This window comes from Neofelis nebulosa, chromosome 12 (assembly GCF_028018385.1).
Source record: "Neofelis nebulosa isolate mNeoNeb1 chromosome 12, mNeoNeb1.pri, whole genome shotgun sequence".
NCBI classification, from domain to species: domain Eukaryota; kingdom Metazoa; phylum Chordata; class Mammalia; order Carnivora; family Felidae; genus Neofelis; species Neofelis nebulosa.
Genome location: NC_080793.1, coordinates 39,930,967 through 39,948,476, shown reverse-complemented (window position 1 = coordinate 39,948,476; position 17,510 = coordinate 39,930,967). Strand labels below are relative to the sequence as shown.

At 38.4% G+C, this 17,510-nt stretch overlaps 1 protein-coding gene across 4 annotated transcripts in view; it reads right to left on the bottom strand.

Annotated features, from left to right (window-relative positions):
• RIGI (RNA sensor RIG-I) overlaps positions 1-14,747 on the bottom strand; it is a 41,180-nt gene extending 26,433 nt beyond the window's left edge. Inside the window, exons 1-4 of one of the 4 annotated variants that reach the window (XM_058695142.1) lie at positions 14,508-14,747; positions 6,087-6,221; positions 1,725-1,906; positions 385-532 (exon numbers count right to left, since the gene is read on the bottom strand). In XM_058695142.1, the coding sequence (XP_058551125.1) occupies positions 385-532; positions 1,725-1,906; positions 6,087-6,221; positions 14,508-14,613 (571 nt within the window). In that variant the 5' untranslated portion in view covers positions 14,614-14,747. Of the gene's footprint in view, positions 1-384; positions 533-1,724; positions 1,907-2,195; positions 2,339-6,086; positions 6,222-14,507 lie in introns of those variants that run through there. The other 3 variants (XM_058695143.1, XM_058695144.1, XM_058695145.1) reach the window with 3 other exon arrangements.
• Positions 14,748-17,510: the final 2,763 nt, after the last annotated feature.

Genomic DNA, 17,510 nt, shown 5'->3' with positions numbered 1-17,510 from the left:
GCTATTTCTCTGATAATTTAAACCCAGAGAGTGAGTTCAGACTCTGCCTTCCCCAAATCCTTTGGACCAGATGGGCTAATTCTGGATGAGAGCAGTTTGCCCTGGTCCATTTTAGGGGTTAGACACAACCAAATTACTTCTGCAGGGAAGTAGCCACTTACCTCCCAGAACTCAACTCACTGCTGCTCTCTCTCGCTCTCTCTCTCTCTCTCTCTCTCTCTCTCTCTCTCTTGAGATGTAGCCATGGGTCTCTGAAGGGCAAAATGCCTCTGACAGTGAGTGAGAAATGTAGGAATGAAAGAGGCCCTAAGTAGAACCACGAGAAAGATGGAGCATGTTTTCAGATCCTCCTACCCTTCAGAGCTCTTCCCTGGAATATCCTACCTTTGTCCACAGTCCACAGTTCACTGAACTTGCTCTCTTCTTTGTCCAAAGCAAGTTTCAAAGTTTTGGGCCAGTTTTCCTTGTCCGATCTGAGAAAGCATTCAACCATTTTCTCTGCACCTGCCATCAGCCCCTTGTTGGAACAAACCTAAGCAAGACAACTGAAGTTAATCAATCATTTCAAAAGTTTTCCTTTTATGGAAAGGAAATCTGAAGAAACATCAATTCAAGCACTAATTTAAAAACCATTGTATAATACGGTTCAGTAGGTCTGATTCATGACCATTTTTGCCCCATCCAACATAGTGCCTTTTAAGACACCCTTTCCTTTGTCCTTGTCTTTACACGTGGCATCACTATGTCAAGCCAGGTGTTCTCACCTCCTTGGAGACCTTGTATCTATCAGCAGCAGCAATGTTAGGAAACAATCCATTTGACAACCATTCAAAATAAGGGTACACTAGCATAAAGAGATATTTGGAAGAATATAACAGAATATTAACAAATGGTTTTTTCAGGGTAATGGGACCTATATGATTTTTATTATTAATTGTTACTAAAATGTATTGAGCATCTATGATTATATGCTAGGCATATATAAGCATATATATATATAATATGTATATATATAATATAAATATATATATAATATGTATATATATTATAAATATATATAATATATATAATATAAATATATATAAATATATATAATTATAAATGTATATACAATATAAATATATAAAAATATATAATATATAATATAAATATATATACAATATATAATATATATAATATAAAATATTTTACAAAATATAAAATATATATATATAATCTCATTTAATCCTTACAAAAGTATCATGCTAATAAGATACTATCATTATTTCCATTTTATACATAAAAAAAGAGGTTTAGAGAAAATAAGCAACTTGCCTAAGATCACACCACAAGTAGATGGTTGAACTAGGATTCTAACAAAATTTGTGTCCAAAGCCTGAACGCTTAACCACTAGACTCTATAGGTTTTCTTTTTATTTGCTAAACTGTTCAAATTTAAAGTTGCATAAAATATTATTCGCAAAAATAATAATTTTAACTGAATAGGACAAACCTGAAAAACCTGTGACATTAAAAATTATTCAGTTCACCACTAAAAATACTATTCTAGGTAATTATGCCTTAGAATTGAGGACTTTTGTGGATTTCAATGATCTTTCTTGGGTCTAAATCAGTGGAGAAAACAGAATACATTTCCCATGTTCAAATTACTTCCCCAAAATTCAGTATTTAATATTAAATTAATTCGACTTAATTAATTATATTAAATATAGTAATTAAATTACCTGCATAATTTCTTCACATTCCTGACTAATTAAACATTTAGATACTTCAGGAAGGATATCTTTTGGATTAACTGTAGTTTTAAATTCTGGTTGTAAACGCTTTAACAGTGACCTATACTCCTCCAACCTTTCAATGGTTTGGAAATCCCAACTTTCAATGGCTTCATAAAGTCCAGAATAACCTGAAAAGAAGAAAATAGGGGCTTTTATGAAACCAACTAAAAGATATTTGAAGATTTACATCATACAATCATGTTTGAATGTACAGTGAGAGAACCCAAAAGGTATCTGTGAACCACCTGAATAATTAATGATCTTTCAAAAAGAAAACTCAATATTCATTTTAGGCACCCAACATTTTAGGTCCTGCAACATTTATTATCTCTTAGGAGAAAGTGCTAAGGATAATGTGAAGTCTCACATTCGGTCTCAGTATAAAATCTCCCTTCCACAGTGTGCCACGGATCTCACCTACAACCTCTGTATCTTCCAAGGAGTCAAAACATCATACAATCATTATCTTCCCAGTGCAAAGTAGCAAAGTGGGCAAAAAGAAACATAAATCTTAATTCCTGCCCCTAAGGAACTTAACCTTCTACATTACTCCAAGAAAAGAAAATATTAAGTATAAAGGGAAATTTGAGGGAGGAAAAACATCTCCAACTGTAGTAACCTAGGAATGCTTCAATCTAAGGTTCTCAAACAGAATCACCAGGCTTCACACTCTAAAGCCCACATTCTCTTTATTTGGAAGAACCTTGCAACAAAATGAACACTTGGGAACCCACTATCCAATTTAACAACTAGAGTTTCCTAAGACTTTTGTGGGGGTGTACTTCTTTTTACCCCTCCCTTCCCCTCCCTGCAAAGAGACTACCATCCTGTATTTGATGTAACACTCCCTTCATTTTTTTTTGAATAGTTGCCTAGCATATGTTTAACTCCTTAATGTATGTTTAGTTTGGCTTGTTTGGAACTTCATAATTATATCCTACTAAATGTAATTTTCACTGCTTTTTAAAAAGTTTAATATTACATTTCTAAGCTTCACCTGTGTTGTCATGTGTAGCTGTGTTCATACATTTTCACTGAGGTATAATGGGCCAAGTGTCAATATTGTAGAATTTATTTATCTATTTTCTTCCTGAAAGACATTGGGGTTGCTTCCAGTTTTGGTTGGTTGGTTGGTTGGTTGCTTTTGTTATTACAAGAGTTCTACCACCATTCTTGTATATGTATTCTGGAATCTATGTGTGAGTTTTTCTAGGGCACATACTTAAGAGTGAAACTCTTGGATAGAGGGATACAAGAGAGTTGACCCATACAAGATGATGCCAAATTGTTTTTCAAAATATTTGTATTAATTTATACTCTGTATAGGGACATTTAAGATTTCCCATGATTAAATATCCTCTCCAAGTCTTAACTTTGTTGGACTTCCTAAATTTTGCTATCTAGTAGTTAATAAAATGCTATCCTAATTCACAATTCCCTAATTGCTATTGGGCTGAGAATCTTTTCTTTTTTTTTTTTTTTAATTTTTTTTTTTTTTAACGTTTATTTATTTTTGAGACAGAGAGAGACACAGCATGAACGGGGGAGGGGCAGAGAGAGAGAGGGAAACACAGAATCGGAAGCAGGATCCAGGCTCTGAGCCATCAGCCCAGAGCCCGACACGGGGCTCGAACTCGCGGAGCGCGAGATCGTGACCTGAACCGAAGTCGGACGCTCAACCGACTGAGCCACCCAGGCGCCCCGAGAATCTTTTCTTATGTTCATTAACCTTTTCTACTTCCTATTCTTTGTAATGTTGGTTCACACTTTTGCCCTGTGGATGTTTTCTTTCTTTTTATAATTTTAAAGCCTTTTTAACACATTCTAGATATTAATCTAGAATCTATTAATCTCATCTATTAATCCTCTCCAGTTTGTGATTTGTTTTTTCACTTTCTTTAGTGTTGTGATAAAGAGATGTTTTTAATGTAATCAGATTTGTCAATTTGTCTTTTATGGATAATGCTTTAATGTATCGTTTCATAAATCCTGCTATACCCCAAGGTCATAAATTATTATTCTATATTCTTTTCTACAATTGTTAAATTTTTGCCTTTTGGAATTAAGTCTTTAATTCTGGTGAATTCATTTTGTGTGTATGTGTGAATGGAATGAGCTAAGGAATACAAATTTGTTTTACATGGGTATGTAAGTTAGGGTTTATTTGGTTTTTAACATCATTCTGTCTATAATGGCACACTGCAATTTATTAAAAGTCCCTCCATTCCTAATGGTCCTCCCTTTCAAGTGGTCTCAAATATATCAGGTTTTCATAAATATAGGAATTTAATTGAAGGCTCTCTATTCTATTTCATTGGTCAGTTGGTCAATGCCAGGATCAACGTTAAGCTGTCTCAATGCCTATGGCTCTAAAATAAATCTTGTTATCTAGAAGAGGAAACCCCAGCCTATTTAAGTCTTCTTTAGGAATGTCCTATTCTTAGATCATATTTCTTCCATTTACATTTTAGAATCATTTAGAAATTTGTCAAGTGCATGAAAAAGCATGTAGTATTTTTACTAAAGTTGTATTGAATATAACACTTGATTTTAGTCAAAAGGCTGAGAAGGAATAACAATTGTACTGAATATAAATATCAATGTTGAGAGAGCTGATATTTTTATGGTATCAAGTCTTCCTCTCAATGTGCATGGGTATATATCTCCACTTCAATAGGACTTCTTTAATATCTTTCAATAACACTTTATCATTTTCTCCATTCAGACCTTACATATCTTTTGCTAGGTTTTTTTCCTAAATACATTACAACTTTTGTGACTATTGTAAGTGATATCCATTTTGGACTACATTTTCTATTTGCTTCTGGTGCGTAGAAATGCAACCAATTTTTATGCTTTATTTTTATTTCAGTAAAATTATCATAATGTTAAATTAGTTTCAGGTGCACAACATAGTGATTCAACAATTCTATACATTACTCACTCAGTGCTTATCACGGTAAGTGTACTCTCGATCCCCTTTATCTGTTTCACCCACCTCCCCATAACCACTTCCCCTCTAGCAACAACCAGTTTGTTCTCTATATCTAGGAGTCTATTTTTTATCTTTTTCTTTGTTCGTTTTCTTTCTTAAATTCCCCCTATGAGTGAAATCATATGCTATTTGTCTTTCTCTGCCTGACTTACTCCACTTAGCATTACACCCTATAGATCCATACATGTTGCAAATGGCAAGATTTCATTCTTTTTTTATGGCTGGGTAATATTCCATAGTATATATACTACATCTTTACCCATTCATCTATGAATGGACACTTGCTTCCATATCTTGGCTATTGTAAATAATGCTGCAATTAACATAGTGGTGCATATATCCCTTTGAATTAGTGTTTTTGTTTTCCTTGGGTAAATACTTAGTAGTGGAATTATAGGATCATACAGTAATTCTATTTTTAATGTTTGGGATACCTCCATACTGTTTTCCACAGTGGCTGAACCAGTTTGCATTCCCACTAACAGTGCACAAGGGTTCTTTTTTCTCCATATCTTCACCAATAATTATTATTTCTTGTGTTTTTTATTTTGGCCAATCTGACAGATGTGAGGGACTATCTCATTGTGGTCTGATTTGCATTTCTCTGATAATGAGTGATGTTGAGCATCTTTCCATGTGTCTGTTGGCCATCTGGCTATCTTTGGAAAAATGTCTACTCACATCTGCTGCCCACTTTTTAACTGAATTGTTTGGGGGTTTTGGTGTTGAGTTATAGAAGTTCTTCATATATTTTGGATATTAACCTCTTATTGGATATGTCATTTGCAAGTAACTTCTCCCATTCAGTAGGTTGTTTTCTTGTTTTGTTGATGGTTTCCTTTGCTGTGTAAAAAAAGCTTTTTATTTGTAGTAGTCCTAATAGTTTAATTTTGCTTTTATTTCGCTTGCCAAAGGAGACAAATCTAGAAAAATGTTTCTGTGGCTGATGTCAAAGAAATTACTTCCTATGTTTTCTTCTAGGAATTTTCTGCTTTTGGGTCTTGCATTTAAGTTTTTAATCCAATTTGGGTTTATTTTTGTGTATGGTGCAGAAATGCAACTAATTTTTGTATTTTCATCTTATACCTAATATACTTGCCCAATAATAAACTCTCCCAATAATCACTCTGTAGCTCCCTGTGGATATTTCAGGTAGGCAATTATATTATCTGACTGAAAATAATCCCTTACATTGCCTCAGATTAAGAAACAGGAAGTACATGGGGATAGCTCAAAATTAATAGTGTTTCACTTTTACAGCATTTTGAAACAGTCAAGTAACATACTCTGATTTGTAAGAATAATGAACTAACCTGCATGAGCAAGGGCATCCAAAAAGCCACGGAACCAGCCTTCTTCCTGGAGCTCCAATAGGAACTTAAGAAAAAGTGAGGCAGCCTCCATCGTGCCCTTATTGTTTTTCTCAGCCCGAATATACTGCACCTCATCTATAAACAGAAGCGAGAGTGACTCATCAAACTGCAGAATCACTAATCACTGGAAGAAAAACCTGCAAAGGGTTGTCAGACCTAATCAAAAGGGGATGGTGATTTTAACAAATCACAGCAATGGAAGGCAAGAAGGCAGCAAACCCTCTGTTCAGGCAGAGTATGGCCATTCTTCACCAACTAAGCCCACCCACCCATCCTCTCCAGAAACTTCTTCTAGTTTGGTATGGAAGTCTGGGAACATGCTCTAAAGCAATCCCTTAAAAAGGGAGTTTCTTAACAATCTCTGAGAAAGCATCCCCACAACAAAGAAGTCATTATAGCACTGGATTAGATGGTCAGAACAAAGTCTTCTTCCAACATTTTGATAATCTCTTGTTCAAAAGTCTGAATTAACTGTAGGACTAAAAGCGTGTGAGGATAGGACCACTCCATGGCATCTTTAATTACACTGGACTCAGAAAGAGTTAGAAATGGAGTGATGTTTTCATGGTCCTCTTTCTAGGCTTTTGCTTGAATGGCATGAAATATGGCACACAAGAGAAGCTAAACAGAAACACAATGAGACCAGGTAGCAGAAAACTATCCACCCAACTGCTGGTGGTCTTGCTAACTTGACACACTAACTCCATGTCTGGGGTGGTGACCAAATGGTTGCCTTCAAATGACCTGACACTTGATAGTGTCCCTTTTTTTCCCCCTATTGTCAGTGGAATGTAAATTCCAAGAAGTAAACCAGTTGCCTGACTGGTTAACCACTGTATCCTCAGAGATTAAAAGAGGACCCAGCACATAATAGACACTGAATGAATGAAGAAAGGAAGGGATAGCCTCCTTCTCTGCCAAGGTCTCTGTCTTGGAACAGTAAAGTTAACACTTTCAATGTGCAAAATTCAATGGTTTTTAGAGTTGTGGAGCCATCTCTATCTAATTTTAGTACACTCTGACTAGTAAAAAGAAATCTTGTACCAGCCACTCCCATCTCCCTTCCCCTTAACCCCTTGGTAACCACTAATCTACTTGGGTCTCTACAGATTTGCCTACTTTGGAGATTTCATATGAATGAAATCATACAATATGTGGTCTTTGTAAGTGGGTTCTTCCACTTAAGCATAACGTTTTCAAGATTCATCCATGCTGTAGCTTGTATCATTCATTCCTTTTTATTGCTGAATAATATACTATTGTATGGATACACCACCTGTTGTCCATCCATTCATCAGTTAATGATCATTTAGGTTGTTTCCACGTTTTGGCTATTCTGAATAACAATGCAATGAACAGTCATGTACAAGTGTTTACGTACACATATGTATTCATTTCTCTTGAGTTTATACCTATGTGTGAGATTGCTGGGTCATATGGTAACTCCATTTAACAGTGTAAGGAATTATCAAACTGCTCTCCAAAGGAGCTATACTGTTTTACATTCCCACCAGAAATTTATGAGGATTCCAATTTTTTAACACATCCTTGCCAACACTTCTGTTTTTTAGTTTATCTATCCATATTAGTTTTCTGTGGCTGCGATAACAAATTAGCATTAACTGGTGGCCTTCAAACAATAGAAACTTATTCTCTTACAGTTCTAGAGACCAAAAGTCTGAAATCAAGATGCTGGCAGGAGCACACTTCCTCTGAAGGCTCTAAGGGACAATACATCCCACTTCCCTTCCAGCTCCTAGCATTCCGTGGTTTGTGGCCACATCAAATCTTTGCCTCTTTCTTCATGTTATTCTCCCCTCTGTTTGTCTGTCTTGTGGCCACATCACTCCAATCTCTGCCTCTATCTTCACATGACATTCTCTTTGTCTCTCTGTATTTTCACATGGCTATCTTCTTATGAAGACACCAACCACATTGATTAGGATCCCACCCTACGCCAGCACGTCCTCAACCTTAACTGATTACCTCTATAAAGATCCTATTTCCAAATAAGTTCACATTCTGAGGTAGTAGAGGTTAAGACTTCAACATACCTTTTTTAGGGACAACACAATCTTGTTGCCTACCCCAACTTCCCTGGGCACACAACTGTACCCTATCCTTTGGGATAGTTAATCCTGTTCTTAGACTCTATCCTTAGAGGTGGGTTCTTACTCCCAGGCCTCCTTGCCCTTCATTCTTTCCTTAGACATTCCACCAGCCACAACTGGCCTCTCCCGCATGAAGGTCCAGATAAGTCCCAGTCACAGCTGAAACCTTCCCAGGGAAACTGTCTTGCTGCATCCTGGGCAGGTTAGCTTCACTCTGCACAAGGTCAGGTCCATCCTGCTGCTACCTAGTCCTGATATCTCCTGCTTCCTCAAAAGCACTGGGAGTTCAATGCAGGGAAAATTCTATTTTTGGTACTTTCCTACTACCTTTGCCATCCTGGCCACTCTGTGATGCCATAGCCAGCTTCTCAAGGTAGAATTTCTTGATCTCTTTTCTGTGCTTTCTTGGTCTCTTTACATGCCTCTGACTAGAGCACTGGCACTGCATAGTACACAGTAACTGTCTGAGTGTCTATCTTTTCCCATTGACAGTGATCATGGACATGTTGTATCCATTTTTGTCTTCATCTTTGTATTCTAATCATCAACAAAGCATCTGGCTCATGTATGGTCCAGAAAATGTTACTGAAGGAATGGGTAAATACTCAGAATACTGCTCACGGAGGGCCCCTCCAAGATAAGGGTTAGCCTTCTACTCCAAAGCGATATTGCAAAAAAACTTGTAGCCCACAACCTAGTCTGCCTTGAAACATCCTGGACAACCAGTAAATAAGTAAAGCCCCGCAGCACCCTAGTGACCATGTAAGCTCTCCAGAAGAAACATGGCTTCAATTCTCCTTTCCCAAGATTCAACTAGTGTACAATATCCAACATGTGGAGACAAAGATTATGGTAAAAGAGATATTGGATATTGCTGGTGTAATTTAAACATATTGGTGTATTTATGTGTGCATGGGGAATGAATTTTTGGGCGTAAGGAGAGTGTGGATAAGCTCCCACTTCTAGGTGGGAAAAATGAGGCAGAAAGTTTATATTCAGCTACAACACTCATGTCTCAGCTCCCTAACTGAATCCTGATCGAGTATACTTGTCACAATTAAGGTTAACCAATAGAATTCAGAGATTCCAAAGCATCCAAGAAAAAAAAATAGGGGATAGAGAAACTTTATCAATCTAACGGAAAACTGAAAAAGATGAGAAGAAAGAAAAAAAGTTTATGGATACATGTGCACATTATAAAGTATAAAGAAATGAACAGGAAAAATATAAACCAACCAAATGGTATCAGTTGCCCTTGGTAAGAAGCTGGAAACGAAACTTCTATTGTTTCTTTAACATTCAAAAATAAGACAATACTATAGCGTTCTGCAGCTAGCTTTTTCTATTTCCCGTTTGGTACTTTGTGATTACACTATAACTATAAATTAAAACCACTATATATATTAAAAACTATGCTGTCTATGTGCTCCCAAAGCACACTATGGTTTTCCATCAGAGTACTTACCACATTTCATCATTTATGGTGTAGTTAGCAACCTGCCTTCGCATACACACTCTTATTTCTGTTAGGTCAGGATCATTTCTATCACACTCACCACTGATTTTTCAGTTCCTAGCATGATGCTTCCTATTAGATAATACGTGTAGTAAGTGTGTAAATTCTCTCCAATGCTAGCATATTGCCTAACATATGAGTTGTTCATTGAATGGACACATGAGTGCAAGAAAGAATGGGATTCACAATAGTTTGTTAGTGTTCCATTCATTCCAAGATTTCTAGAAGAGATTCTTGCAGGGGCTTATGTTCTTCAGAGGCCCAAGCAACTCTGTGGCTCATTAGAATGTTACTTTGTTACTTCTCCCTGAGCACAACTAGAAAGCAGAAGCCACTTTTGTTAATGGTATTCTTTCACTCCTCACTCCACAACCCTTGGTTTTACAGAGAAATTAGCCTTCAAATTACCTGTCTGCTTTCAGGTAATCTCCCAAAACTGCCTCACATCAGGAAAGATATTTCAGCAGTTGGAGCCTGAAAAGGAGTTGCCAGATCCCTTCTCTCATCTCAACTCCTTCTAGGCACCACCTCCCTTTTCCTCTTTTCTTAAAGCCTCTGCTCATCTCCAGCACAGGGCACTTGGATTCAAATTTACAATATGGCATTCATCCGTCATCATGTGTCTCAAAAGCTAGACAGAAACACCTGAATTGAAGCCTGCAGCCATTCAGTCCAGAGAGTCTTGCTCCTCTCAAGCTTCCAGTCATTGCAAATAAGACACAGCAAGAGTAAGGGTCAATTACCTTGGAGCTCTCATAGCATTTTGTAATCATTAGTGTACATCTGTCCTCACCAGTCTCCCACCCCCAAAATCTTGAGCTGCATAGTATTTTAAAGAAGGACCTAAATCTTATTCTTTAATCTCGATGTTGGTACAAAGCTGAAGACACATTAGACATAACCATTAAAGGAAATACATGAAGTGGACAATGATTGGTTTATCCAGCTTTGAACCTGACTAGACATGCACCCCTACACAAGTCATAGCACTTTTCTGGGACTCAGTTCCCCACCTGAACTTCCAAAGGCTCCTCCTAGCAATTTCTAGTCTAAAATGCGATGGCAATTTAAGAAGCAAAACAGATGAACCTAGGACAAGGGAAGGAAAAATAAGATAAAAACAGAGAAGAAGGCAAACCGTAAGAGACTCTTAAATACGGAGACCAAACTGAGGGTTGCTGGAGGGGTGTTGGGTGGGAGGATGGGCTAAATCAGTGATGGGCATTAATGAGGGCACTTGTTGGGATGAGCACTGGGTGTTATATGTAAGTGAATCATCAAATTCTACTCCTGAAAATACATTGCAATCCAGGCCTATCTCAAGAAACAAGAAAAATCCCAAATACAAAATCTAACAGCACACCTAAAGGAAACAGAAGCAGAACAGCAAAGGCAGCCTAAACCCAGCAGAAGAAGAGAAATAATAAAGATCAGAGCAGAAATAAACAATATAAAATCTAAAAAAACTGTAGAGCAGATCAATGAAACCAAGAGTTGGTTTTTTGAAAAAATTAACAAAATTGACAATCCTCTAGCCAGGCTTCTCAAAAAGAAAAGGGAGATGACCCAAACAGATAAAATCATGAATGAAAATGGAATTATTACAACCAATCCTTCAGAGATACAAACAACTATCAGGGAATACTATGAAAAATTATATGCCAACAAATTGGACAACCTGGAAGAAATGGACAAATTCCTAAACACCCACACGCTTCCAAAACTCAATCAGGAGGAAATAGAAAGCTTGAACAGACCCATAACCAGCGAAGAAATTGAATCGGTTATCAAAAATCTCCCAACAAATAAGAGTCCAGGACCAGATGGCTTCCCAGGGGAGTTCTACCAGACGTTTAAAGCAGAGATAATACCTATCCTTCTCAAGCTATTCCAAGAAATAGAAAGGGAAGGAAAACTTCCAGACTCATTCTATGAAGCCAGTATTACTTTGATTCCTAAACCAGAGACCCAGTAAAAAAAGAGAACTACAGGCCAATATCCCTGATGAATATGGATGCAAAAATTCTCAATAAGATACTAGCAAATCGAATTCAACAGCATATAAAAAGAATTATTCACCATGATCAAGTGGGATTCATTCCTGGGATGCAGGGCTGGTTCAACATTCGCAAATCAATCAACATGATACATCACGTTAACAAAAAAAAAGAGAAGAACCATATGATCCTGTCAATCGATGCAGAAAAGGCCTTTGACAAAATCCAGCACCCTTTCTTAATAAAAACCCTTGAGAAAGTCGGGATAGAAGGAACATACTTAAAGATCATAAAAGCCATTTATGAAAAGCCCACAGCTAACATCATCCTCAACGGGGAAAAACTGAGAGCTTTTTCCCTGAGATCAGGAACACGACAGGGATGCCCACTCTCACCGCTGTTGTTTAACACAGTGCTGGAAGTTCTAGCTTCAGCAATCAGACAACAAAAGGAAATCAAAGGCATCAAAATTGGCAAAGATGAGGTCAAGCTTTCGCTTTTTGCAGATGACATGATATTATACATGGAAAATCCGATAGACTCCACCAAAAGTCTGCTAGAACTGATACATGAATTCAGCAAAGTTGCAGGATACAAAATCAATGTACAGAAATCAGTTGCATTCTTATACACTAACAATGAAGCAACAGAGACAAATAAAGAAACTGATCCCATTCACAATTGCACCAAGAAGCATAAAATACCTAGGAATAAATCTAACCAAAGATGTAAAAGATCTGTATGCTGAAAACTATAGAAAGCTTATGAAGGTATTGAAGAAGATATAAAGAAATGGAAAGACATTCCCTGCTCATGGATTGGAAGAATAAATATTGTCAAAATGTCAATACTACCCAAAGCTATCTACACATTCAATGCAATCCCAATCAAAATTGCACCAGCATTCTTCTTGAAACTAGAACAAGCAATCCTAAAATTCATATGGAACCACAAAAGGCCCTGAATAGCCAAAGTAATTTTGAAGAAGAAGACCAAAGCAGGAGGCATCACAATCCCAGACTTTAGCCTCTACTACAAAGCTGTCATCATCAAGACAGCATGGTATTGGCACAAAAACAGACACATAGACCAATGGAATAGAATAGAAACCCCAGAACTAGACCCACAAACGTATGGCCAACTCATCTTTGACAAAGCAGGAAAGAATATCCAATGGAAAAAAGACAGTCTCTTTAACAAATGGTGCTGGGAGAACTGGACAGCAACATGCAGAAGGTTGAAACTAGACCACTTTCTCACACCATTCACAAAAATAAACTCAAAATGGATAAAGGACCTGAATGTGAGACAGGAAACCATCAAAACCTTAGAGGAGAAAGCAGGAAAAGACCTCTCTGACCTCAGCCGTAGCAATCTCTTACTCAACACATCCCCAAAGGCAAGGGAATTAAAAGCAAAAGTGAATTACTGGGACCTTATGAAGATAAAAAGCTTCTGCACAGCAAAGGAAACAACCAACAAAACGAAAAGGCAACCAACGGAATGGGAAAAGATATTTGCAAATGACATATCGGACAAAGGGCTAATATCCAAAATCTATAAAGAGCTCACCAAACTCCACCCCCGAAAAACAAATAACCCAGTGGAGAAATGGGCAGAAAACATGAATAGACACTTCTCTAAAGAAGACATCCGGATGGCTAACAGGCACATGAAAAGATGTTCAACATCGCTCCTTATCAGGGAAATACAAATCAAAACCACACTCAGATATCACCTCACGCCAGTCAGAGTGGCCAAAATGAACAAATCAGGAGACTATAGATGCTGGAGAGGATGTAGAGAAACGGGAACCCTCTTGCACTGTTGGTGGGAATGCAAATTGGTGCAGCCCTCTGGAAAGCAGTGTGGAGGTTCCTCAGAAAATTAAAAATAGACCTACCCCATGACCAGCAGTAGCACTGCTAGGAATTTATCCAAGGGATACAGGAGTACTGATGCATAGGGACACTTGTACCCCAATGTTTATAGCAGCACTCTCAACAATAGCCAAATTATGGAAAGAGCCTAAATGTCCATCAACTGATGAATGGATAAAGAAATTGTGGTTTATATACACAATGGAATACTACGTGGCAATGAGAAAAAATGAAATATGGCCTTTTGTAGCAACGTGGATGGAACTGGAGAGTGTTTGGCTAAGTGAAATAAGCCATACAGAGAAAGACAGATCCCATATGGTTTCACTCTTATGTGGATCCTGAGAAACTTAACAGAAACCCATGGGGGAGGGGAAGGAAAAAAAAAAAAAAAAAAAAAGAGGTTAGAGTGGGAGAGAGCCAAAGCATAAGAGACTGTTAAAAACTGAGAACAAACTGAGGGTTGATGGGGGGTGGGAGGGAGGGTAGGGTGGGTGATAGGTATTAAGGAGGGCACCTTTTGGGATGAGCACTGGGTGTTGTATGGAAACCAATTTGCCAGTAAATTTCATATATTAAAAAAATAAATAAATAAATAAACATTAAAAAAATAAATTAATTAAAAAATATAAAAAAAAAATTCTACTCCTGAAATCATTAGTGCACTATGTTAACTTAGATTTAAATAAAATTTAAAAAATAAAATAATTTTTAAAAATGCTTTAGGGATCTTGCCTCAACACCCGGGTTCCTAGCAGGCTACTTGTATTGATTAAAAGAAAGGAAAAAGCACGGGAAAAACAAGTCCTAAACTGTTTCCTTGCTTCAAGGGACTCAGGCCGCTGGGGACCACTCACCGTCCTTAAACCAGGGCGACATGTAGCTCAGGATATAGGTAGGATCCAGAATCTTGATGACATAGTCCTGGAAGGCGCGCAGATTCCTCCTCTCCTCCGCCGTCATCCCGGTGGCTCAGCTCCCCGCGAGGTCCTACCTCACCGGTGCCCCACTCCCTTTAAAGCCCAGCGGCCGGCCAGGAGGGATTTTCTGAGAGGGTGTACTGGCCCAGCGGAGAGGCGGAGCCGCCGGGGAACCTAAACTGCAGAAGGGAAATGGAAACCGAAACCACAACTAGCGGCGAACGGGCCAGGGCTTGGCGGCTCGCGGAAGCTGGGCTGCCCCAGGTCCCCGCCTCCCTGACCGCATTTTCCTGACGTTAGCCAACCTGCAAGTGCTCGCTCGCCCAGAGGGACGGAGGAGGATCCCTGGGAACTTTTTTTTTTTTTTTCATTTTGCTTTTATAGCAGTAAAGTTTAGATTCAATAAATGCACAGATTTTAAATGTATGATTCACTGAGTTTTGGAAAATGTGTATGAGTGTTAACTGCTTCCCCCAGGTTGTGTAGGTCCTACCTGCATGTTTAACCTAACAGGTATCTCCCACCTGTTTCCCAAACTGTATGTACTATTTTGCATTCCCACCAGTAGAGTCAGAGAGCTCCAGTGGCTACACATGGGTCAATTTGCCATCTTGGTCAATGTGAAATAGTGTATTATTGTAGTTTTAACTCCTCAAATAGTTAATGATGTGAGCACATTTGCATGTACCTGTTGGCCATTTACATATCTTCCTTTGTGAGGCATTTGTTTCCATCCTTTGCCTGATTGGGTTTTCTTTATATTATGAACTTATAAGTTATTTATTCTAGATATAAGCCCATTGTCAAATATATGTACTTCAAATATTTTCTCCTAGTCTGTGACTTACCATTTCATTTTCTTAAAGGTGTCTTTCAAGCAAATGTGAAATATTAAGAAAGCAAATAGAGTCATGAGATAGAAAATAAAGGAGATTGAAAAAAACTGTTTTAATGCAGTGGTAGGTCTTTCTAGGTAGGTCACACTTCAGCTGAGTCCTTAAGAATGAGAAGGAATGAATTATTCAAAAAAATAGGAAGGGGGGGAATTCCATACAAAGGGACAGAAAGCACAAATGAGTCAAAGAGAAAAAGTGATTTGTATCAGGAATTTCTTGAACAAGGGATAAATGGCATGGAGTGTTACTGAATTGGTGAAAGGGCCTTGTAAGGCAAAGAATAAAGTACAATGGGAACACATTGCAGGATTTTAAGCAAGGAGTAACATAATTTGATGACATTTTTTAAAAGACTTTCTCTCTGGCTCCTATGTGGAATGGGTAGATCGATGGGAGCTGACTCAAGAGAGGATGAGAGGAAAGATGAGGACAGTGGCAATGCAGAGTATAAGAAATGAAAAGTTCCAGATATACTTTAGACATAGGATTGAGTGAAGGAAGTGGAAAAGGAAGAGGGGGAAAAAAATCAAGGCTACATTCCAGGCATTGGCTTGAGCAACTAGGAGAATGGTAGCACCAAGACTAAAATGAAGAAGACAGGTTTATTTTATTTTTTTTAACGTTTATTTATTTTTGAGACAGAGAGAGACAGAGCATGAACGGGGGAGGGGCAGAGAGAGAGGGAGACACAGAATCAGAAGCAGGCTCCAGGCTCTGAGCCATCAGCCCAGAGCCCGACGCAGGGCTCGAACTCACAGACTCTGAGATTGTGACCTGAGCTGAAGTCGGATGCTTAACCGACTGAGCCACCCAGGCGCCCCGAAGAAGACAGGTTTAAAACGTATCGTATTCTACCGTGAAAGAAAGATGTTAGGTAACAACAAGTTCAGGAAGGAGAAATAAAGCAAGATAAGGGAATAAACAGTAATGAGGGCTGCTTATATTAGATGAGTGACTCAAGGAAGACCTAAGTGAAGTGAGATAGCATGCCATTTGGGTGAAGAGCATTCTAAAACAAAGTGCAAAGAGAAAAACAAAACAAAACAAAACAAAAACCACATAGTACAAACAAACAGGGGTGAACCAGGTCTGCAAAAGAAAAGAAGGGGAGAAGAGTCACTAGAATAAAGTGGGCTGGGGAAAGAGAGGAGAGAGGTGGCCAAGGCAGTTCACATACAGCCTGACAGATCACAATGACTTTGGTTTTGATTTTTTTATTTATTTGGGGAGAGAGAGCACAAGCAGGGGAAGGGCTGAGAGAGGAGGAGAAAGAGAATCCCAAGCAAGCTCCAAGCTGTCAGCGAGGCTTGATCCCACAAACTGCAAGATCACAACGTAAGCTGAAACCAAGAGTTGGATGCTCAGCCAACTGAATCACCCAGACACCCCAGTTTGGGTTTTGATTTTAAATATGATGCAGAACCATTGCAGGATTTGGGGGTTATAACAAGACCTGTTTTTAAAGGCTCACTGTGGTTGACTGGAAGAAAACAAGCTGCAGGGAGACAGGTGGAAGCCTACTGACCAGGTAAGAAGCTGGCACCAGCACTAGTCCAAGTGAGAGATCATGGCATCCTGGATTAGGAGCAAAGCTGTGGAAGTGGTAAAGTGTGGCCATGAACTGAATGTGGGATATGTGAGAAACAAGTCAAGGAAAATTCCTCTTTAGCCTGAGCAGCTGCATGAATGGGGGTGCCATCTATTAGCATGGGACGTTGGAAGACAGGAAGGCTTGTAGGAGGAAATCAAGAACATACTCGCTTGCTGATGAGAATGATCCACAGGCAGTGCTTCTCAAACACGAAAGCACAAGAATCACTCACAGGTCTTATTAAAGTACTGATTCTGACCTAGTAAGTCTGAGATTCTGCATTTCTAAGAAGCTGACACTGCTGATGCTGATATTGCTGGTCCACAGACCTCGTTCTGAGTAGCAAAGTAACTAAGTAACATGTAGCTAAGGAACTAAAAAGCAGGAGATACAGGAAAAAAGAGGATAATTTAAAAAATCAAAATTCCTGTTAAAGTGAGGTAAGTGAAATCC